A 24593-nucleotide genomic window follows, 5' to 3' on the forward strand; every position below is an offset into this window, starting at 1 on the left:
GATTGAGATTATACCATTGACAAGAGTGAGTACACTGGCGAATAGGCATGGTATGAGTAACATTGCCATCAACGCCAATAATATCTGAAGTCTAACAGTGATCCTATAAAGAGTGTCCTCTCTCGTAATCACTGGTGACACAGACTCAATGTCTCCAGCTTGGAAGTAGTTAATAGATGAGTTTTGTCCAGATGGCATTCTTTACTATTCTTTGTATCTCTCTCTCTACTCAAGTTAACATCACAACATCATAATGAATGAATGAATGAATGATCAATAGTGATTGAATACCATCCTCTCATACTCCTCCTCTGTAAGTGATAGTGAGGCGTATACGCCACCCTAATTACTAACATGTAGCTTTAAACATGAATGAATGAGTGCGTGAGTAAGTTAGTGTGGTAGTGATTGAAGGCTTGCCACGCTGCCACACCAACTGTTATAATCATTATACTTGTGAGTGTGTGTGTGTTTGAAAGGATTGATCGATTGATTGGCTTCACTACTCTAGTGATCATACACACACACCTCATGAAGGCCTCAAAGGTCTTTGAAGTTGTCAAGAGTAAGTAATGAAGTTCAATTATGAATAGAGATGATGTCGTCAGGACATTTCACAAAACAGTGCGAATGGATGGTGATTCTTCCCAAAAGTTTGGGAAGTTGCATTGCGAATCTTCCTTAGAACTTCCAATTTAGGGTAGTGTTGTGAATACCAAACAACAACAACAACAACAACATATTTTATTAATAAGATTTATAATAATGTTGTTTGTTTTGGTGTTACTTACACCTGACTGAATGTCTGACGAATCCATCAACCTCTCAACTCTTAAGTTGTTGTTGTTGTTATTGAACAACTTACTTAATCCAATAAACTAACTACTACACTACCACTACTACAATATATATATTAAATATATATAAATATATTTTATTATCTGATTCATTCATTGACAAACAAAGGTTTGGACCTTAACACTCACTCGCCAAACACACTCACTCACTCACTTACGACAGAGATAGAGATAGAGAGATAGAGAACAACATTCATTCAACGTGGACACATTCGAACCACACACACATCATACACATCATTCACTTCACTCGCTCAATCATTCATTCAATCAATCAATCAACTCTCATTGGTCTTTGACTAACATCCTCACCTTAATGACATATTAAGTCATAATATAGATAGTTAATTAGTTAATATATATATTTATTTATATATATAAATCATATATAAGAGGATGAGTGATAGATTTCATCATCTTCAGAGGCCGCTACAACAACAGCAGCAGCAACACTCGATCGAGGACTTGTCATTTGAAGACTTGATATTTGGTGAACCTGATAATGAACAGCAAGATGCCTCACAACATCATCAACATCAACACCAACAACAACATCTGTTATTGCGTCGACCATCACCTGATTCACAACATCTTCAACAACATCTACTACAACATCAACAACAACAACAACATGGCTTCTCATCACCATCATCACAATATATGGCATCACCAATGATGCCAATGCCAATGCCCATGCCCATGCCAATGCCAATGCCAGTGCCAATGACATCGACGTCGACAACAACATCATCGGCTGCAACTAATATTGTTGGCGTGGGCTTTCCCAAACTCTCCAACAAGGAGAAGCGACACGCAAAGTTGGACAGGTCCGATCGCCACGCCGTGCTGATCAGCTCCAAGGGCGACAGGATCAACTTGGCCGTTCTGTTGAAGCAGCTCGAGGAGTGTGGATCGGTGCGAGCACATCACTTTAGAGACCGACAGAACTTTGGCTTTGTCCAATTCCTCGACTCTGACTCTGTGGACAACGCCATCGAGCGATTGAGCGGACGCGAGATCGATGGCCAGACATTGCTCGTCGAGAAGATCAAGCGAATCACACCGGGCAAGGACCCGCGCATTGCAACTGTGGGCTCGCCACAGTGCTCCTCGTTGCCCACCCAGCTGCCGTCAATGATGGAGAACAAGCCCGACACGACGTTGGTGCTCAAGAACTTGCCGTTCCTACTCAAACAGGTGCAGCTACAAGAGATACTCGAGAAGATCAATCCGTCTGCGCCACAATCAGTCAACTTCCACTATGACAGCGTGGGAGTGTTCCGTGGCATGGCCTTTGTAAAGTATCGCCTGCTCGAGGACGCCATCAAAGTGTACGAGGCACTCAATGGCGCCGATGTGTTTGGTCGTCGCGTGCGTCTAGAGTACAAGCGCAAGGTTAGCAAGTCAAGCGAGATCCCGCCAGAGGTGCTCGAGGATGAGAAGTTGCGCAAGGTGTGGGACCAGCTGCGCGAGTTCAGAGATGACGTCGCCGCTACCGAGATCACCTTTGCCGCATTCACTGGCGTCCAACGAATGTACATACACAACATGGCCGAGAAGCTGAAGCTAACGCATACGTCTGTGGGCGAGGAGCCCAATCGCTCAATCGTCATCAATAAGAAGCCGCTGGCCGTTGGCACACCGACAGGCGGCGACGACGCCCTCTCGGCGCACTTCCTTTCGTCGTCACCTACGCCCATTGGTGGCATGCACTTTGCGATGCCCTCGTCGACCACGCCAACCAACTCTTACTCCTCGCTGTCGTCCACGCCAACCTCATCAATGTTTATCAACAGCAACAGTGGCACTGGCACAAAGCCAGTCGAGGTATCTTCGAGTCTTGGCAACTTTATCCTCTCCAACACATTGGTGGCGGCTCCATCGCCAAACGCTGGCGCCTCAACAAAGTCGTCCACGCCGTCGCTGGGCATCATCAACGATCCCAGGACAACGATGGGCACGTCATGGGAGAAGTCACCGCCAAACACCGGCCTGCTCTCATCATATCCTCACCTCACTACACGTGGATTTGGTATCAATCGCGATAGATCATCCGAAATAGACATGTCAACATCACCAAGTAACTTCAACTTCCGAAAGGAACCAATCAGTCATCCTCACAGTATCAATATCAACATCAACAACAATAACAGTAGCAACAACAACAACAACAACAACAACAACTATTATAACACAGGTGGTGGTACACCTGGTGGATATAGCATCTTCCAAGCAAGTGCCAGCTTACCATCATCAATAGCCAATGGAGGTGGAGCAATGCATCACTTTAATCATTTCCCAACAATTCAAACAACAACAGCCACAACAACAAATGTATAATGCACAGCCACAACCAGCCACAACAACAACAACAACAACAACAACAACAACAACAATTTAGTATTAGCAATAGTATATCGATCAATGGATTTGGCAACAACAACAACAACAGTAACAGTAATAGTAATGGCGGTGGTGGTAGCAATAGTAATAGCCTTGTTTCATCACCAGTATATCGCCAGCCAAAGGGTCCAGATGGGACAAAGGGCTTCACCGATAACTATAGGACAGCTCGCAAGCCAAGCCCTGCATCCCCCAATGCACCCGGCGCCAACTAACGAATCAATCAATCAATCAATCTATGAATGAATGAATGGACACACAGACGAAAGACCACATGACCACGACGACGACTACTACAACATCTTCAACATCTTCGATGGACAATAATATTATTATGTACGATTATATAACCTTTTTCCAAATACTTGTTCTCAGCTGGCTGTCTGGCTGCTACATCAAACACGTTCGAGCAGCAAGCAACAAGCATTGCTATGATTTCAAAAGGAATACAATGAATAAACCATTCAGTTGTGTCCTCTCCCTCCAACCAACCTACTCCTATATTGATCATCAATATAGCATAAGCATCATTGTTCTATACCACCAGATGATTAAGGACCATTCTCCATTCCATTGGCAACATAGTCACGCCTCAATCATAACATAAGTGGGTCTTGAGAGTGCGAAACACACTCGCCACTGCAACACATCAATTAAATGATGTGATACAGATATTGTCATATGATAATTGGTCCCTGGCTGTGATCAATATATTTGGATATGGAATGGCTTGCTACCTACCCCAATAATGGCTATGAGAAGTGACCCTCTCTATTTCTTTTTGTGTTGGATCATTAATCATCAAAGGCAACAACAGTGTGTGTGAAAGTGGTGACTCTGTTGCCAATGTGGTCAACATATGATCAAATGGGGTAAGATCAGTCCAACATGTTGTTAATACATACAATACCTGATAATGGGGTGTCAGATATAGTAGTAGTGAGGGCCAACCCATCTTGATTGCCAACTACGAGTCATTGCTGTTGATGGTGGTGGCAACGCGACCTAACCTCAATGAGAGGACACTACCCATTCAACCATTCATAGACCCTCCCCAATAACCAAGTAAAGTAAATAAGATTAAGATTGAGATAGAGTCCTGACTCCCAATATATTGGTAGCGGGATCAATCGATTTATTGTTTGAGTTGGAGTATGTGGTTGTGTGTGTTATCAATAGGTCCATTGAGTGAGGTTCGCTGCTGGTGATTGCAATTGTAAACAAAGTTTATAAATAATTATTATTGTGAGATTGAATGGAATGGTAGAGTCTATCAAGTCCTGGAAGGACGATACGATGTACGTGCCGCACTCCACACACTCCACATCTCCGATAACTCTATCTAACATTCTCACTTTAAAGGACATATATATATAAATGATCATATTCATTCAAATAATTTAGTATACAAATAATTAGTCAACTTAATAATATTAATAATAATAATTATAATAATAATTTATTTATCATGAAGATATTGTTAGAGGAGTTTGAATATTTGTTGGAATCATTTATTCAAAGTGAAGTGGAGGATAATAATAATCATGCTACATTATTCCGAACCAACAAGTCAATAGTTGTGGAGATGATCAAGATATATGTTGGTGCTGATCATGCATGTGATATATATATTCGTAGTATACTATTACCTGTATATTCACATATTAATAAGTTGGAAGCAATGGGCAAACAGTTGGACATCAATCAAGAGATGGAAAGATTGTTGGAGAGGATTGTTAGCCTGATGTATATATGTCCGAGACGAATCCAACTCTGTTGTCACATGTTAAGACAATATGTTTCCAGGAGGTATACCGAACATTGGAGGTCAATAGTTTGCGGATTCTTTTTCCTCAGGCTGCTCTGTCCTGCAATGGTTTCACCATCACTGATGGGTGTCAAACTCATACGCAACACAATCAACAAAGACTTGGTATCCGTTGCCAAACAACTTCAAATGAGGTCCAACTCATCGAATGAAGCACCTGCCTCCGACCCAATCTCAATAATATTGGATCAATTATCGACTGATACATCAATGATAATGATGATGAGTCCAGATCATCAATATAACGAGATGGATAATACTATTGATGTGACGCCAGACTTGTTCATGGAGATGTTGGCCGCAGCCCAGGGCATCATAGACAAGATCAAGCCAGCATTGATCAGTGGCATCCAATCACAAAGAGACAAGATATTAGAGATTGAAAGGATATTACTACCATTGCATACAGAGTATATAAACTCTACAAATGTAGAGTATGCAATGGAGACCAAGTTATCTACAACTTTGTCAAGATCACTATCAACACCAACATTCAACAAGTTGTCATTATCATCATCATCAATATCCTGTACATGTCCAGAGTCTGCTGGACAAACACCACTTCTTCTTAGAAGCAATACTAAAGCAAAGCTATTCAAGTAGCATTCCTTCTTAACCTATACTTATACTTCGTACTTGTAGTATTACATGTTATTATCTGTTCGACTTATACTTGATTTATGGGGATTGTTACTTTTACCAAAACATAGATTCCCCACTCTCCACCATGAAATCTGCGATCCTCAAGCCAAAACCCTGGTGAACGAGGGTGCAACCAATCAACATCAGGTTTCAAGATTGTTCATTCAATCATTCTTATATTATCTTATTATTATTATTATTACATACATATACATAGTACATATACATAACACAAGTGATGAGTGATCGTGTGAATAAATTAGAATGACATCAACAACATCAACAACATCAACATCAACATCAACAAATAATAATAACAATAACTATGGACGTGGCAATGTTGAACTTAAGGATAGTGTTGGACTTGGACATCCTAGAATGTTAGCAAACTCTGCGAATAGAATAGAGGAACAATATGTACTCAGCTTACTTGCCAAGGCCAAAGATCCACGTCATCCCAAACTAGGAGAGATCATCTCAGTGTTTGATAAGGTTGGTACTTGAAACGAACACGACAGCCTGTCACTCACTCACTAACACGATCAATCAATCAATCAATCAATCTAGCTTGTAGAGTTGGCCAAGGTCGATATAATGTCGTTGACAAAGCAGAACTTTGATTACTTTCACATGTTCATGAACGTCTTGCTAGAGCTGCCGGCGTTCTCATTGAGCGACAATAGAGATCTTCATATGATGTTACTAAAGAAGTTGAACGGTCTGATATTCTCAAACATTCTGGTGCAGACCTATTGTTGTAGCGATCGCTGGATCATCAAACTGCTCAATCTACTCATTGGATGCACGCGTGACTCTGATGTCATTGGCGAGATATCCATCACATTGCAAATACTCTGTTGTTTCAACATCACTCCCAAAGAGCTCAAGTACCTCTTCCGTCTAATGGAGAGTGTCGGTGATGAACGTGTAAGTACGAGCACGCACGAGATAGTGCAAGGTGATCACATGACCTAACCCCTGCCAACCAATCAATCACAACAGCCATTCTATTGGAGTGTACTGGTCGAGGTACTTGAGTACATACTGCGACCGCGACAGGGTCCAGATTCATACTTCAACTTCAATCAGAGTAATGGCGGACTGATGATTCCAGAGAAGGTTCCATTCGATGGAGGATATACATTCAGTTTGTGGATCAATGTGGAGGATTTTGTCGATCTGCGCTACGCTCCCATCTTGTACAGCTTCTTCACAGATATTGAGACGGGCTTTGAATGCAGCTTCCAAGGCCACTCACTACGCTACTCTGTCAAGACCAAGAACAAGAGCGCAGTGCAAAAGTCGCAGTTTGTCTTCCACCCCAAGCGATGGTACTACATCACGATCGCACACGAGTACTTCCTGTTCAAGAAGAGTCAGCTGTCGTTCTTTGTCAATGGCAAGCTGGAGGAGAAGATCCCCCTGCTCTACCCGCGCAACGACACGACCTACACGCGCTGCCATGTCGGCAACTCATCGACTCTGAACGCTGGCTTCATCGGACGCATGGGCTCAATACTGATGGTGAACGAAGCAATGACGCCCGTCGAAGTGCAGGCGCTCTACAACCTGGGCAAAGACTACACCCTGGTCATCGAGAAGCTGCCACGCGAGGGCACCATTGGCATATTCAACAACGAGATGCACCTCGAGTCGCGCAAGATCAAGGTGTTGTTCATGTACTATCCAAAGGCTACCGACAAGGCCCTGTGCTTCGATATTTCCAGCGGCGAGCTGCCGCATGCCGCTACGATGGAGGGCGTCAACATCATCAAGACTACTTCGCCCATCGACCAGCTATTATACGTGGGCGGACTGCCTATGATATACCCACTGTTCTCACAGCTAGGACATCCGATTAACGGCATCGACACTATGCCAGCCGACATCAACGAGCAGACCACAATCACATCCACATTCATACAGTACATCACCATCCCAAACAACTCGACACATAGCCCCATCGCGATATTCCCGCGACCCACCAACTTTGGCCACCCATCGATCGTGTTCCGCCTGCTCAACACAATCATCGAGAACAATGCAGTGTTCCTCGAGCAGATCGTCGAGACACAGGGCTTCCAGACCATCTCTTTCCTGCTGCAGTCGCTGCCGTCCAGCGCGCCATTCTGGACGCCTGACGACATTGAGACGCTGAGTCGCCTGCTATCATACTGCGCGTCCAACCCCTCACTCTACACGCTGTCAATCGAGCATCTCATTTTCCGACTGTTCCAGCTCTGGTCCAACACGCACACACTCACACAGATGGCCCTGTTTGAAGCGATCAGACTGCGAGTCCAAAACAGCGCAGCATTTTGGCGTGGCAACATCAGAGTGGAGCGATGGTTGGAGATCATGAAGCGTTTCTACACGCTTGAGATGGTACTCCCAAGCGAGCAGACACCAACATTTATCGCCACAACAGAGAGGATCAAGCGATCGCGATCGCAGATCATTGTAATATTGCGCGAGAGTTGTATGCCGGTGTTCTCCATGCAGGAGACGCGCTGGCTGGCGCTCTACCTCAAGGAGTCCACCGTGGAGAATCAGGACGACATCACAAAGATGCTGGAGGACATGCTGCCCGCGCAGCACCTCAACTTCACCGCCAAGGATCTGTTCTTTGGCGAGCTCATCAACGACCAGCCCAAGCCCATCCAGCAGTTTGGCCCCACACAGATCCCATTGCCCAAGCACCTGGCCTATTTATGGGACATTGACGTTACGGATGAGATGGCGCGACGCAGCGAACTGGTGCCTCTCGATGAGAAGCACGCATATTTATTGTATCGCCACTGGATCAAACTGCGACGCACGAGAGCTGGCAACCTGAGTGGTGCCAAGGTGAAGAAGTCATTGGAGTTTAGCACACAGACACTGTACAACATGCCACTGATATATCGTCTGAAGGAGTTGGGCATACCAAACACACACGCGGCTGCTGCCTCATCCAGCGCGTCAATGGTCACATCGACAATGTCACCCACGACCATGTCCCCTACTACCATGTCGCCTGCAACAATGTCGCCGGCCATGTCTCCGTCGTCCTCTCCGCCACGACCAAACAGCCTGCTGAACAGGACTGTGTCATCATCAGTTCAAAGCCCAGGCGCCAGCAGTAGTGACCCCTTTGGACAGAACGCGACATCCCTGGTAGATTACGAGGACACGACCGTAGTACGTTGGAAACTGGACCGCTCCGAGGGTCCAGGTCGCATGAGACGCAAGCTCAAGCGCAACTACCTTGGCTCAGACTACAAGGGATTGTCCAAACAGAACAAGTTTGGAAGGAATAGACGTGCTATCGTGGACATCTATACATCGGACAGGGATCGCTACTACATCGATCATGACTCTGGCGATGGCCTGGGCAGCATCATTGTTCGACTGCGTCTCGACCCACTACTAGACCCCAACACAACACTTGCTATCGAGCGACAATTGGGAGCCTCCAACTCATTGTTGGGACTGGACCAGCAACAATTGGACACATCTGTGTCAGGCAGTGGCAATACGAATGCGCTCCAATCACCTGGCATCACACGACAGGACTCGACCATTGACAAGTCATCACTGATGAGAACACCCACCAAGCTACAGCATCAACACTCAATACTCAACACCAGCTCACCGATCAAGAACAGTCTGTCGGAGACTTCGACGCGCGACCTTTTGTCCCAGTCTCAGCAACTGCAACAGCCAGAGAAGATTGTTGGCGTGTATCAATGTGGCATGGTCACGCCCATCGGCTTGATCAAGGGAGTGCTGTCACTCACAACCCTTCAGCTCTGCTTTGACAAGTCACCGCCTCAGATCGACGAGGTGACGGGCAAACTGACGCTGGAGCCAGACCACGGATGCGTGCGCATCAAGAACTACTACACATTCAAGGTGAAGGATCTGCTTGAGATACATCGTCGACGCTACCTACTGCGCTGGAACGCCATCGAGGTGTTCCTGCACCACAAGAGCTACATGTTCACGTTCGCCTCGGACAACGAGTCGGTGCAGGTGTTCAACAAGATCACCGGACTTCACCCGCCGCAGCTCAAGGTCAAGCACGCAGACTCGCCCTCCAAGCTGATCAAGCGACTCAACTACACCCAACGCTGGAAGAACCGTGAGATCAGCAACTTTGAGTACCTGATGCATCTCAACACGATCGCCGGTCGCACGTACAACGACACGTCACAGTATCCAATCTTCCCACAGGTGGTCGCGGACTACCACTCAGAGCACCTCGACCTCACCAGCGACGCATCGTTCCGCGACCTCAAGAAGCCGATTGGCGCGCTCAACCAGCAGCGTCTGGACACACTCATCCAACGCTATCACTCGTTCAACGATGCAGAGATCCCTCCATTCCTGTACGGCAGCCACTACAGCAACTTTGGCATCATCGCCTACTACCACGTGCGTCTCGAGCCCTTCACCTCCTACCACCTGTCGCTGCAGAGCGGTGTGTGGGACCACCCGCAGCGCATGTTTGAGTCGGTGGACCGCATGTGGGACGGCGTGACCAGTCCCAACCTGGCCGACGTCAAGGAGCTCACGCCCGAGTTCTTCTACATGCCTGAATTCCTGACCAACAACGAGCACTTCCAGTTTGGCTTCCACAACAGCACGTCAGGCGACCTCATCCTGCCACCATGGGCGCACGAGTCGCCCGAGCTCTTCATCCAGAAGAACCGCGAGGCGCTCGAGTCTGAATACGTCTCGATGCACCTCAACCACTGGATCGACCTCATCTTTGGTTACAAGCAGAAGGGTCAGGCGGCAGTCGAAGCCAACAACGTCTTCTTCCATCTGACCTACGAGGGCAACGCCGCACTCAACAAAGAAGACCCCGAAGAGCGACGATCAGTCGAGTCACAGATCAAAGAGTTTGGCCAGACACCACCACAACTCTTCACCAAGCCACATCCAAAGCGCAAGACTCTCAAAGAGCTCGACCGTCCACAAATCGACATACTCACCAAGTTTGCCAACCTCTTCCCCAACGCGCTACAATTGGGCGCGGCGCAGGCGCAAGCCAATGCAGCCAATGCCGACACAGACACAGATCAGCAACAACAATATCCATTCAAGATACTCAAGACCAACAGCTGTCTGCCACTCGTGCACATTGGCGCATGCTCAGACAGCGACACAATCGTACTGGTGTACCGCGATGGTGTGCTGGCAGTCAATCAGTTCGTGCCGACACCCTCCAACAACCTACCATTCACATTCGACATTGACAAGACGCTGTCCACGTACAAGGAGAAGCAGATCGACACGCTGTTCATGTCAGACTCGGTCACATGCATCAGCAATTGTTTCGTGATGACGCCCGACGGCAAGATGCTGTTCTCCTGCGCCAACTGGGACAGCATCTTCAAGTGCTGCAACATCCAGAACGGCAAGATACATCGCATCTACCGCGACTTCCACCGCGGCATGGTCACATGCATATCGATGGGCTCGAGCGGCCACACGCTGGCCACGGCCTCGACCGATACCACCATCCTTGTGTGGGACGACGTGTCCGCGCTGATCAAAGAGGCAAAGACCAAGCCCGCATACCGACTGTGCAGCCACGACGAGCCAGTGCACTGCATCGACATCAACGAGGAGTGGGACCTGATTGCCAGTGGCTCGCAGGACCGCAAGTGCATTCTGCACACACTACGCACTGGCAACTATGTCCGCACGATGCTACACAAGGGCGCCGTAGAGATTGTCAAGATATCGACCGTGGGCCAGACCATCATTTCATACTGCTCCATGAACTACTTGTACGTCCACTCATTCAATGGCAAGCTTCTTAAGATGGAGCAGTGCGACGAGCGACTATACGACCTCAAGCTTACTGGCGAGTCGGTCAAGAAGGGTGGCGTGCTTGGCGTTGGAGACTCAGTGCAATTCCTGGTGACAGGAGGCACTCGTGGCGTCAAGGTTCGCAGTCTTCCCGACCTCACCATTGTAAACAGCTTTGACAGTCCGACCACTATCCGAACGGTTGCACTTGTGGCGCGTGAGAAGTACATGATGATAGGTCTGAACGATGGCAATCTAGTGATCATTCCATTCGAGACATCAGTCTAATGGACAACTTGCATGTTTGAACCTGGAATAAATGTCAACTATGACATGGACATGATTGGTACCAAAAATAGATAGAGATACATGGGATGACGTTGTACGGACAAATAATGTCAACTTCAGATGTCTAATCATTGTTGTCCATGGACGACATTACGGGTGCATTGTGTTTTTGTGAAGATAAATCCATTTTTGGATACTGATCACACCTTTGTGAAGGGGTTGATTGTGTTTTTTGGGTCATTCTTTTTTGATCATTTCTGTGCGAACAATCATACACACAGGTCCAATGCCTGTTCGATTAGTGGGCATGGAATCCACATACCTCAACTCAATCAGTTAGTTGTTTATCTTTGTTATTTGTATCAATACTCTTTATTTATTTATTTGTGTGTGATCAATCAATCAATCAATCACTCAATCAATATCTTAAATCTAGTTTGTTAGATATATCAAACAATCAATCAATCACAATGGTAGAGGACACTCCTTATCAACATCAACACCATCACCATCACCATCACCAACATCATCAACATGGCGATCACCCTACAGTATTGGAGAGAGTCAACAGTTTTAGATACCAGGTGGAATCAAAGACCAGATACTTGTTCCTTTTGGACATGGGCAAGGCTGAGATCAACATCAATCATCACTATCACAGGAGTAAACTAGGTGTAATAGTCAGTACAATAGTACTAATAATCATAGCATTCTTTATTATAATCACTGTAGCACAGTTCTCAAAAGGTAACATTATCAACATGTTCCATCAATCAATCACATGATAAATCACTCACTCATACAATCAATCAAAACAGGAACACCATCAATCATATATAATGCAAATATACCTTCACAGTACAATCCACTTCTTACACCAGAGGTTGGTGTTGTATTATTACGCAGTGGAGCTATCACAAAGATTGATCCGGCTCACGTCAGTGTGGTGTTCCGATACATCACCATCACTGATCAGGACACAAAGCCACGCGTGGTCGAATACCTCAACGTAACAAAGTGCACATTCTCCGATAATCAGCCATCGGAAGACGCTGCGTCCAATGTGTTGACCGACTCGGCGTCATGCCCACTCGAGCAGGTGGTGATGTCGGGCTCCTACGCCATGAACACCTACCGATACCTGGACATTGGCGTCGTGCGCTGCACATGCGCACCCAACGACACATCATGCGGTTGCTCGTCCGACGCAGACTTTAAGAAGTACTACTACAACGACACTGCCATCAACATACTCATCTCTGAGCACATACCCTCGTACTCAGTGTTTGCGCGTCGATTCAATCTCTTCCCTCCCAACCCCAACTTTGCGCATCCACCAACCATTAAGAACTACACTCAATCCATCTATTGGTACAGCTCCCAATACGTCGTTCAAAAGGTCGACATCTCAATCAGACGCAAGAGTATATACAACGCGCCAAGATTCATCTTTGATTATGGTTTTGGAGAGTTCTACAGTGTCGGAGAGGTATGTCATTCATTCGATATTAATCAATCAACTCAATCACTCACTCGATCACTCATTCAATCAATCGATCAATAGATTATTTCGAGACAGGTCGATGCTTCAGCTGCTGGAAATGTCTTATTCAAAGCTTTCGTTAGACTTGATCAATATGAGAATCAGGAATTTCGTCAGAGCCCTGGCTTCTTGCAATTGATTGGATCATGGGGTGCACTCTGGACATTCTTCAGCATCACAGCACTTCAATTGGTGAGGATGTATAACAAGAGGATGTATCATTCATCTTTGGCCAACTCTGCACCATCATCTCCACGTGTTGCTGGTAGTCGACTGCCCCCACATCAGCATCACACGACAAACAATGATCATCATGAAAGTCACCAGCAACATGGTGACATCCAACTCAAATCAATGCGTAGTTCAAGGAATATATTACATGCCAGTAGCACCAGTTTGGAGAAGTTTGCTTGGGAGACCAGCAGGACGCAACCGTCTGGCGGTCTGACCTCGAGCTATGACCTCAATGACAGCAACAATCACATTGTACACAGCGACAACTATCTAAACTCTACCGACTTTGGCAGCAGCGAAAACATGGCGAACAACAACAACAACAATGGAAGCAGCAGCAATATGAACAACAATAATAATCTTAGTCAACAGTTTGAGAACACCAATGTAGAGAGGGGATAATCCCCATACTTGTTGGAACAATAAAATAAAATGTATTCATATTCAATAGATGGGGAGTCGATAGAACTTGGTAGTACTTCCAGCCTCAGGGTGGAAATGGAGAGGAGATAGAATGTACTTTGTCAAAGTATGGATGTTGAGAGGCATCAACTTGGTAATGGGCACTTGCGTATTTGAGTAAATATTGTAACTGCCAATAGAAACGATATATTTGCAATAGATTTCCAAATAGGAGATATTGTTGAATATTGGTTGTTTGAGTGAAGTGCAGAGAGTGGACAGGTGTCTTTGAAGTGAAGAATTAATATCGGACTGTATGATCTCTTGAAAATTGGTTACAAGTTCTAACTTGTTGATAGGGGTTTGTACCTGGGGAAGAATATCAACAACATGAGATAGATTAGGAAGTTGGATAATTAGGGTGTCCAGTTCTCCAGTGTTCCTCACAAAATAATTTTGAAGTGATTCTAGTTGATCTGGAGATAAAGAAGAATTTGGTTGAAGATCAAATGCATCTATTATGAGTTTGTTTAGATTCTGGAAATGACTTAGTTGGTTAAAGGAGATCTTGAATGATATTTCCAATACAGTGATATGTAAGAAATTAAATGAATCTTTCTGAAGAAAAAAGTTTGGATTGAATGATGTTTGATATAGTCTGACTTTAAATTGTTTAGATGGAATATCATCCAAATCGATAGTTTCAAAGGGTTCGAAAGAATGAACTTCTAATGATTGAATGGACTTTCCAATATTAAAAGAGAGAAATTTCTTCAATAAACTAGTTTCGGTTCTGTCATATATAGTTAAGATTTCTAATCCATAGTCCCTCTTGTAGTTTTCTAGTTGCCTAGGTGATGACAACCAAGAATACTTGGAGTGTATATCAGGCATCTCAATAAGTTTCAAATGTTTTAAATTTGGAGCTTTAAACATTAATTGATGTCCCTGATATGAAAGCGTCATTGTTTGTTTCCTGATTCTGCTAAAATCAATGGGAGCCACCAATGATTCCAATTGATTAATGAAGGATTTAAAATGCTCTAATGGAATATATTTAAAAGAGAATGCCTGGAAATTCAAAGGAGGAGATTTGAAGAGACAATATTTTGATCCAATATCCTTGATTGTAGAGCATATATCATTCTCATTTGGTAGCCATTTGAAAATCATAAAATGGGAAATTGCCAAATGAAACTGTGATGATACCGTTGATAATAAGACCTTCCACTTTGAACTAAGAGTATTGTCTTTTATAAGTAGTTCAATTATGCCTCTCATTACCATAATTGGCAATCTTGGCATTGGCATATCAATAGGGATAGCATTAAGATAGCTGGATTCTTTGGAAAATAAAGAATGTTTCTGAAACTCTTTGAATTGTTGTACTAGTTCAGGGTTTGATGAAATATTGTCCAATATCAGTTTTTTTGTAGCTTTGTAATTGGTTTTGAAAATATCATAATTATATCCAGTCATATGTTTATAATAATGAAGGTACTTCAGAAGATGAAGCAAAGTTGTTGGACACTTAATATAAATTATCATAAGTTTGGAGACTGAATAGCCAGAGCAGGAATCTTTGTTGACCAAATGAGGCATTATATCATCGATAAAATCTGGTCCATTTAACAGAGAATAATAGATGCATTTGGAAATAAATTGATAATTTTTTAAAAATGGAATAAGTATTTTTAAATTATCCTGGAAGAATTGTTTGATAATTGATCCATTTCGATTATCAGTAATAATATCTTCAGAACTCATTATTAGAGTATTAGGGGATACCTTAAGAATCATCGCCATTGCAATATCAAAGTAATTATGTAATTTTTCACCTCCTATTTGGTATAATGAGAGCAATCCACGAATACAAGAGCTGATTGTCATAATATAAGAACTGGTTGATTCTTCTCTCCTAATATAAAAGTCATCTTTCTTTTTCAAGTAATTGGTGATATTGTACTTTGAAATACCAACCAAATGATTGATTAGAGATGAAATTAAAGGATGTTGATAAGTTCCTTCAATGTTATTGAAACATTGGATAATTGTATCAAGAACAATGAAACAATTATAATCAGTGCCATTAAACAAATTCAGAATGTCTTTTTCATATTCTTTGTAATTCTATTATTATTATTATGATAAGTATTATTAATAATTCATCTGTTTTATCAAACATGATTACGTACCTCTTTAATAAAATCTTTCGAGAGATTTATTAATCTAGATTGGTTGATGTGATTGATTTTAGTAAAACATTGAAGATATTTCTCGACGGTCCCAAGGTATGGATAGAGTAGTTTAAATAGTTCATTTGATTCTTGATGGATGTCGCAAGCCAATAAATTGATCATTTTATCATGATTTTCCTGTTTCATTGTTGTCTTATCTAGTATTATATTGAATATTCTCTTTAACTCAACCCATAGAGGAGAATGAGAAAATAATTCAGAATCATAATATATATCAAATTTATCCTTTAATCCTTTCATTAAGATGCTAAATAAAAAATTAAAGTATAAAATTAATAAATATAGAAAAAGAGAATAAAAAATAATTACTTACTCAAACACTAATTGTTTGTTATTGATCAAAAATAATGAAGTTTGTTTGTTGGATAAATAATAGAGGACATACATCTTCGTCTCCAAAATTGAATCCTGACGATATTCGTTGTCGACGACCTCCAAATCGTTATTGTTATATACATTCGACAACAACCAAGTCTCTAGAGCCTCCTCAACTCGATCAAATCCAAATGCTTTGCAAATATTGAAGTAAACGTGCTCATGGGAACCATACCTTTTGATATATTCAATATAGAGAGGGAAAAAAGTTGAATCTATAATGTCATCATTTTCTTTGAGCTTTCTGGTATCGAGCAAGGTATTAAGAAATTCTGGATTTGTTAAACCTGGTAAATGGCTATCCTCTTTGTCATAAATGGATATGATCAGGAAAACCTTTGTAACCTCTTGAATGTTGACATATATTATGTCCGTCCACAAATGACCAAAATCTGATTTTGTTGGAAGATCAATTGTTTCATCATGGTCAAAGTCATATATTCCTACTAAACAATGAATAATTGTATCTTTGATATTGATATTCTCAATTTCATCTTGATCGTTGTCTATACATCTAGTTAAAGTCTAAAAAAATATAATAATAAAAAAAATTATTAATTATGAGTAGTTTGGTATTGATGGAGAAAAAGATCTAACTCACCTCTGACAATATAGGTAACATAGTAGAAAGGTCTTGAAAGCTTCTTTTCATTTTGTACTCATCAACTCCAACTTTCAATCTCTTAAGTTGTTCCGTTGACAAAGTATTATCTTTTAAATACTCTTTTAATATATTAATTATAGAACTGGTCATTTGAAACAAATATATATTGTTGTTAACTAACTAACTAAAATTAAATGGATTAAAATGAAATACTCTTGGTATTTATAACAATGTGAGATGTTCCTTAAGCGTGTCACATCTAGATGTATACCCATCCAGATCCATTTTATCTGGATGGGAATGTGTTGATTATATATTTATTTTTTATTTATTTAATGTCTTTCGAACACTTGAAGAATAAGGAAAGATTAGAGCAAGGGTACAGCCTCGTTGAGACCAGAGTAACCACGTCTGTAGCGAATGTATCCAATGCTACCCATGATGACACCACCTAGGAACATCAGACCTCCTACAAGGGCAAGTACCACCTCGGGTACAATGTTGAGTGCGCGCAGAGTCTTGAGCTGGCTCTTGAGCTGGTTGATGCTGTCGCTGCTGGGCATGGCAGTCTGACCAATCTTCCATGATGGATAGTAAATGTTGGACGAGATCTTGTTGTAGAGTTGCCACGAGCCGTCCCAGGCGGGGATGGTGTTGTCCACCAAGAAGTTGAGCTGGAGCTTCAGGTTGTAGTAGAGCGCATTGCCAGTGATTGGCTCGAGATCCAGTGGGATGGCGGCGTTCTCGTAAGTGGGGTTCTGGCCGTCCACCTTGGACGAGATACTGGTGTCAACCTCCCACATGTCCCACAGGGTGATGAATGCGGGCACTCCATCCTGGACAGAGGTGAGGTTGGCAAAGCCGGCCTGGGTGGTGAAGTAGGTAGGGTCGACGGGGAAGCTGTCGTTCTGGAGATAGTATCTCCTGGTCTTGATACCATCGACGTTGGTGTCGTTAAAGTAGTTCAACTGGATGGTGCGGAAGATGTTCTCCTCAAAGATGTCCAGAGTCTCCATCTTGTCCTGGAGGGGTGGGAACTGACCACTCTCGACGTAGCCCTTGACGGGCACCGGCGAGGCCCAGAATGGGAGCTCGGTGAGGTTCTGCCACTTGACCAAGGAGTTGACAAGACGGTTGTCGTTCTTGCCAGAGTTGATCGTGGTTGGTGGTGGGATAGTGTAGTTGGACTGCAGAGCACATGGTGTTCCGGCTTGCAAGTAGTTCAGCATTGGGTCGTTACAGTTCCATAGCCAATCGCCAACAGTCTTGGTTGCGATCAGTCCACCTCCATTTGTCATTATCTGGCGTCCATAAGCTGCAAAGTATCCTTTCGAATTACCAAGCTATATGTGATTGGTTGATTGATTGTATTAGTAATCCAAACAAACATGTGCAAAACATGACACGCTTACTGTAAACATCCAATTTCCCAATGCTGCAACTGTAGTATTATCCATTCCCCAGATGTTGACTCCTCTAGGGTCTTCCATTGCGAGTGCTGCCAGGGCCTAGATTGAATGATAGATGGGATGGTTAGTAGTCTGGTCTCCGGGGGACATATGATATATCATGTCACATACAGCTCCACCATTGATGTTGTTGAGGTTGTATGGTCCAAAGTATGGTAAGAAGAAATAGGCATATAGCTTCTGGATAGGCTCTGATAGACCGAGGATCTCTGGTGCGCCTTGAGTTGGATTGAAGATGTTGTTGATAATGTTGAACTGGGAGATTGAGGTACCGTTCAATGCCAGTCTATTGTAGAGCTGGCAGAATCCGAGCATGGGGTCGGCCATGCTGGTAGCATTGCAACTCGTGAGAAGGGGCGTGGTGGCATTGAGCGAGTAGGAGTTGGTTCCGTTCATCCACCAACCGATGACAGAGTTCATCTGGGCAGGGGTGATGCCCAGGCCAGTAGTGAGCTGTTGAGTGGCGGTGGCTTCACCAAACGATGCATTGTACCAGAGTGGCAGACCAACGGTGTAGTTCAAGATCGACAATCCAGAGGTAGCGTCAAAGATCAACTTGGCGGCTTCAACTGTGATGCCTGTGGGTGGGTTGGCACCAATGATCATTCCTGCCCAATGGGTCGATGTGGTTGGCAACTGATGGACGGTTGTGAGAGAGTTAGGATGAGTGAGCGTGCACAAATAAGGTCGATCCACATACAGTTGTGTCATTGGCCCATGAACTGTAGAAGGCATCAATGGTAACATCAGCAATCAATGATTTGAGCTGATTATTGAAGATTGGGATAACATTGTAAGACAGGGCCAAGGTCTTGAAGTAGACAGAGTTCAGGTATGGCATGAACATGCTTAAGTTGGGGGTAGAGAGTGAGAGAGGAGAGGTGTTAGTCTGTGCTGTCATAGGCCTTGTCAATGTCCACAACTACTCACTTAATAGTTGGGAATGTACCAACCATGAGGAAGCTTGTACTGTCTTTAGTCTGTTGCATAAGTCCAATGAATGCTGTGAGCGAGCGTGGATATGATTGATGGATGGGTGTTAGGAAGACTCCAACTCAACATGGGTCATGCAAGCCAAAGAGACACATACCTGGGTTGATGTTGGTGATAAGAGTGTCCTCTGGCAACTTGGAAGTCTCGGAATCAAACTCGTAGAACTTCCTCTGTGAATAGGTGGCCTGGTTGCCATTGTCTGGGAACGAAACGTTCAAGTAGTCCCAGTAGTAACGGTAGTTGAATGGTCCAACTTGATTATAGATTGGTTTGCCTCCAGCGAGTACGTCTGCAGCGTTGGTCTATACATTGAGTTAGTTGTATTCGTTCAATTACTCAATGTTGGATTAGAGACATACCAAGTTGTAAGCATAGTAGTACTGCAGGTAATAGTTCTTCCTTGATGATTGACCTGACCAATTCTCATAGTATGAACTCGACTAGATGTCAGTGAATGAATGGCATGACATGTTAGTGTTGTGGACTGTGGATGTGATCATTTAGTAGTTGTTATACATACAGGTGAAGATACTACGATACCATCCTTTACAGCGTTATCACCGACACGCTTGACTACACCTGGTACAACAGCCAATGATATAATGAATAGAATGAGTCCGATGACTCCGAGGATACCACCTCCGATCGCCATTCCTTTATGAGACGCCATAATTTCTAAAATTATTTATCTATCTCTTTTTGAAATGAATGTAAATAGATAGTATAGTTAGAGAGTGAGAGGTATTTGATTGATTGACTGATTGACTGATTGACTGATAGTTGTTGTTAGTGTTGATGATTGGTCCAAGTTGTTAGAGTGAGAGTGTGTGTGTTGGTGTTGGCACCAAGCTAGGGGTTGACACACTCACATACACACACCCCATTACAAGTGACTGATACAATGCATTTGAAAAGTCATGGTAAGGATCATCAAACTGAACAGAGAGGGGTGCGAGCTGCAAAGACATAAAATTAAAATGAGCTCACAAGATATCTCGATCACTTCACTAGATTTCATTCAAGTTCCGAAACTAATCCCGAACCTCTATGAATTGATTTAAAGGGATACACACGATTAAAGCAGTGTTCTACTCAATGTAGAACGTGATAACACCTGTTCAAGGTCCCAATTAGGAAGTTGAATACATAAGCACACACACTCATACATTCACACACACAACTACAATGAATTGAAATTTACTCTCTGGTTTCGAGATCTACTCAATGAACTTGGTCTTGTCTTTGAAATGCCCCTGTCATCTTCTTCAATTCCAGAGTTAACACCTACTATATTACTATTCTTAATATTATTATTATCATATTCATTGTAATAATTATACTAGTGTATATTTATATTAATAATAATAATGGGATTTAAAGAAACCTATGATAAAATAGGTACAAGTAAACAGATAGTATTGTTTCTTAGTTTCCTCGGTGGTTTCGACTTTGGTTATAATACAGGTGTAATATCTGGTTCATTACCAAGAATTGTAGATAAATATGATATCAATGTAGTCATTCAAGGTCTAATAGCAAGTTCAATTATCTTTGGTGCTATGATAGGTGCTGTTGGAGGTGGTATCCTAGCAGATAGAATAGGAAGGAAGCCTGTCATACTACTAATGGGTAAATATAATGTATTAGATAGAGATATTAATCATACTTACTTTAGAATATTGTATACATTAGGAGCATGTACAACTGCTGGTGCAGTTGCTTCTGCGGCCATTGGTAATATAGCTATTGCTGCACCAATGAGAATAATACTTGGTCTTGGTGTTGGTGCTGAATCATCAATATGTCCATTGATGGTTGCCGAGGTAGTACCAGAGAACAAGAGAGGAAGATGGGGATCATTATTCCAAATATCAATTACAATAGGTCTACTAATAGGTACAGTCATGGGAGTTATACTAAAGAGAGCACCACATAATTATAGATGGTATGTCATTCATCTATTTAATCATTCCTCAGAGACTACAATATCTAACCATAGACATTAGGATGTGGGGAGCTGGAGCTGTACCAGGTATCTTCATTATGATTCTTTGGTTGTTTATCAAGGAGTCTCCATCTTGGTTGGCAAGGAAACAACATGAGAGAGATAGAGTCAAGGAGAAAAATGAGAAGTCAATGTGGGCAAAACTTAGAGAGAAGAAGAATAGAAGACCGATGATGATGGGCGTGATCTTGGCTGTACTCTCACAGTGGACTGGTATCAATGCCTTTATGTACTTCTCAAGAATCATTTTTGAGTTTGCTGGATTCGACCAAGAATATGGTCCTCTTGTTGGAGCTGTAAGTCAAGTCACCTTTGTCAGTCAAGACATTCGTTCATTAACCTAATCATTACTATATAGTCGATCCTTCAAGTATGGAATGTACTCACTACATTAGTTGCAATGGTGTTGGTCGATAGAGTTGGTCGTAGAATCCTGTTGTTCGTTGGTGCCATCGTCATGACTGCTAGCAACTTCTTCATCGCATTGTTCTTTGTTACGCTCAAAGGAGATGTCAGAGGTTGGCTATCAATCGTCTGTCTCTTTACATTCGTCGCTGCCTTTGAAGCCTCCATTGGTACACTTGTAAGTCAACCCGAAACCTACACCATCCCCTCATTACTAACAATCAATCAATCGTACTTTATAGTTCTGGTTCGTTATCAATGAGATTCTAGATGATGATATTAAGAATATTGGTGCACCAATCATCAATGCTCTTCAATGGTTCTTCAATCTGAGCTTGACATTCTTCTTTATCAGTGCTGTGACATTCCTTGGAAAGTCAACAATGTTCTGGGTATTCTTTGCAATTGGTCTTGGATGTACTACAGTTCTCTGGATATTCCTTCCACCCAAGAAGGTGGTTACCATGGGTGTTGCCAACCAGGATCAAAACAACTCTGATCCATACGCATTGTCATCAGATGATCCTACTCCCAAAGAAGGTGAGACACCAGCCTTGACATCAGCGTCATCTCCTCCAACTGCCGATCGTATTCCAATGCCAATGGAGATGAGACAATGATCAAATAATAAACAAATACAATGTATATAGAACTACTACTACTTATGATAATATTTATTATTGCAACAACGAATGTGGTGGTGATCAGCCTGTCCTGCCCAATCCAATACTGGTCCTATCCTTAGTTGTTAAGTAGACGCTCGATGGCAGCATTGACATTACCGTTGGTTGCTGTGAGGGCTGCGATGTTCTCTACCTCGTCGGGGAAGCCCATCTCTTGCAGCTTCTGGAGCTGGACGCTGAATCGCTCGGCAGGTGGCAGCTGAGCTGATGCTGATGTTGGTGGGGCGCCAAATGTGCCAGTATGCTCAAATGGATCCATGCCGCCCATTCCTCCCATACCTCCCAGCATCGACATGGGATCGCCACCCTCACCAAAGAATCCATTCTGTCTGAGTGTGCCCATGGCCTGCTGCATCTGCATCATAGCCTGTAGAGTGTTGGGGTTTGACATCCTGGACCAGAAGTCTGGTCTTGACATCATCTCGCGCATCTGTGGGTTAGAGTCAAGCATCTGTCTCAACATTGGGTTGCTCTCGGCCATCTGTCGCATCTGCTCTGGGTTGGACATCAATGATTGTATAGCGGGGTTGGACATCATCGCTGTCAGTTGAGCTGGATCCATATTGTTGAGCATGCCTGCCATGTCACCCATGCCGTTCATGCCTCCCATGCCGCCTCCCATGCCACCTCCCATGTTTCCAAACATGTTGAACGGGTTGCTCTGCTGTGTAGGACTGGTTGTTGTGTTGCCGCCAGTTGCTGGTGCTGGTGTGGTGGTACCAGCTGGTCGTGGTTGTACACCTGTTGCAGCTGCTGGCTGAGCCCATGGGTTTGGCAGAGGAGTGTCTGATGGAGCGTTCTGAGGGAACAACGATGAGAATGGGTTGTTCTGCTGTTGTTGGTGTTGTTGGCTTGCAGCAGCGTTCATCAATGGTTCCTACATTAATTGAGTTGTGTGAGTGATTGATTGATCGTTTGATCGTTTTGATTGGCTCTATTCATCCACAACATACTTGAACATCAGTATACATTCTGCGCAACATATTGAAGCCTTCGGGGTGATTCTCAATGTTGACCATTGCTCTGTCTGTATTTCTCATCATCTCACGCATCAGCTCTGGGTTCCTCATCATCTCTAATGATTGTCTGATCATCTATTTGATCAAACAGAGGGTGTTAGCATTGACCAATCACATCCTTCTACTTCATTGTATACATACTCTTGGATCATTCAAAACATGAGCAACCTCTGGGTTATTACTTATTACACGTTGCATCTCTGGATTGCTCATCATCATCTGTCTGAACATCTCTGGATTGTCGATAATGTTCTGGAACATTGGAGAGTTGAGAGCATCCTGGAACATCTGGTTGTTCATCATCTGGCTGACGTTGGCTGGCATACCAGGCAGTGTTGGCATGGTTGGCTGTGTGTTTGCATTTGGTGCCTGTTCTGATGAGGGTGGTGCAGCTGGTGGCACAGCACTCTTTACCAAGTGTACTGTATGTCCATCCTTGATATCTATGTAGTTATTTGATTGATTGATTGATTGAATGAATGAATGAATGAATGAATGAATGAATGAATGAGTATATATGATTGTCGATTACACAATGTGAAGTTGGTTGATGTACATACTGTACTCGGACAATTGCTGGTGATCCTTGAGAACATGACCAGAGTAGATGATTCTTTGTTGAGCGGGTGGGATGCTAGACTTCTCATTGATCATTTGTTTGAACTCTGCTACAGTGATTGTTGTCTCGACATCAATAGCAAACTTATCGCCAGTTGACGATTTGACATTGATGTTAATAGTCATATCTTAATCTATCTATCTATCTATCTATTTAACTAATAT

General features: G+C 43.2%; 7 protein-coding genes across 7 annotated transcripts; 5 read left to right on the plus strand and 2 right to left on the minus strand.

Moving 5' to 3' along the window:
• Window positions 1-1388: 1388 nt before the first annotated feature.
• Window positions 1389-3197, plus strand: SAMD00019534_052100 (hypothetical protein; the record flags this gene model as incomplete). The annotated part of the gene is made up of 3 exons (XM_012899681.1): window positions 1389-2684; window positions 2766-3069; window positions 3163-3197. Coding segments are annotated over 3 exons (1635 nt in total), but the record flags the coding sequence as incomplete, so codon positions are not given.
• Window positions 3198-5133: 1936 nt separating this feature from the next.
• Window positions 5134-5691, plus strand: SAMD00019534_052110 (hypothetical protein; the record flags this gene model as incomplete). The annotated part of the gene is made up of 1 exon (XM_012899682.1): window positions 5134-5691. The coding sequence occupies one exon, from the start codon at window positions 5134-5136 to the stop codon at window positions 5689-5691; it is 558 nt and encodes a 185-aa protein (XP_012755136.1).
• Window positions 5692-5994: 303 nt separating this feature from the next.
• Window positions 5995-11820, plus strand: SAMD00019534_052120 (hypothetical protein; the record flags this gene model as incomplete). Its single annotated transcript, XM_012899683.1, has 3 exons — window positions 5995-6222; window positions 6298-6657; window positions 6733-11820. 3 exons carry the CDS (start codon window positions 5995-5997, stop codon window positions 11818-11820), a joined length of 5676 nt encoding a protein of 1891 aa, XP_012755137.1.
• A 620-nt stretch (window positions 11821-12440) lies between these two features.
• Window positions 12441-13999, plus strand: SAMD00019534_052130 (hypothetical protein; the record flags this gene model as incomplete). Its single annotated transcript, XM_012899684.1, has 4 exons — window positions 12441-12483; window positions 12553-12567; window positions 12639-13309; window positions 13385-13999. 4 exons carry the CDS (start codon window positions 12441-12443, stop codon window positions 13997-13999), a joined length of 1344 nt encoding a protein of 447 aa, XP_012755138.1.
• A 3605-nt stretch (window positions 14000-17604) lies between these two features.
• SAMD00019534_052140 (hypothetical protein) lies at window positions 17605-20350 on the minus strand (the record flags this gene model as incomplete). Its single annotated transcript, XM_012899685.1, has 8 exons — window positions 17605-18579; window positions 18649-18744; window positions 18817-19341; window positions 19406-19553; window positions 19636-19708; window positions 19796-20000; window positions 20058-20138; window positions 20219-20350. The coding sequence occupies 8 exons, from the start codon at window positions 20348-20350 to the stop codon at window positions 17605-17607; spliced, it is 2235 nt and encodes a 744-aa protein (XP_012755139.1).
• Window positions 20351-21044: 694 nt separating this feature from the next.
• SAMD00019534_052150 (hypothetical protein) lies at window positions 21045-22713 on the plus strand (the record flags this gene model as incomplete). Its single annotated transcript, XM_012899686.1, has 5 exons — window positions 21045-21327; window positions 21391-21644; window positions 21787-21999; window positions 22062-22286; window positions 22351-22713. Coding segments are annotated over 5 exons (1338 nt in total), but the record flags the coding sequence as incomplete, so codon positions are not given.
• A 136-nt stretch (window positions 22714-22849) lies between these two features.
• SAMD00019534_052160 (hypothetical protein) lies at window positions 22850-24554 on the minus strand (the record flags this gene model as incomplete). The annotated part of the gene is made up of 4 exons (XM_012899687.1): window positions 22850-23668; window positions 23745-23885; window positions 23952-24253; window positions 24371-24554. The coding sequence occupies 4 exons, from the start codon at window positions 24552-24554 to the stop codon at window positions 22850-22852; spliced, it is 1446 nt and encodes a 481-aa protein (XP_012755141.1).
• Between the last annotated feature and the right edge of the window lie 39 nt (window positions 24555-24593).

The sequence above is a fragment of the Acytostelium subglobosum genome (genome assembly GCF_000787575.1).
Source record: "Acytostelium subglobosum LB1 DNA, scaffold: scaffold9, whole genome shotgun sequence".
In the NCBI taxonomy this organism is placed as follows: Eukaryota; Evosea; class Eumycetozoa; order Acytosteliales; family Acytosteliaceae; genus Acytostelium; species Acytostelium subglobosum.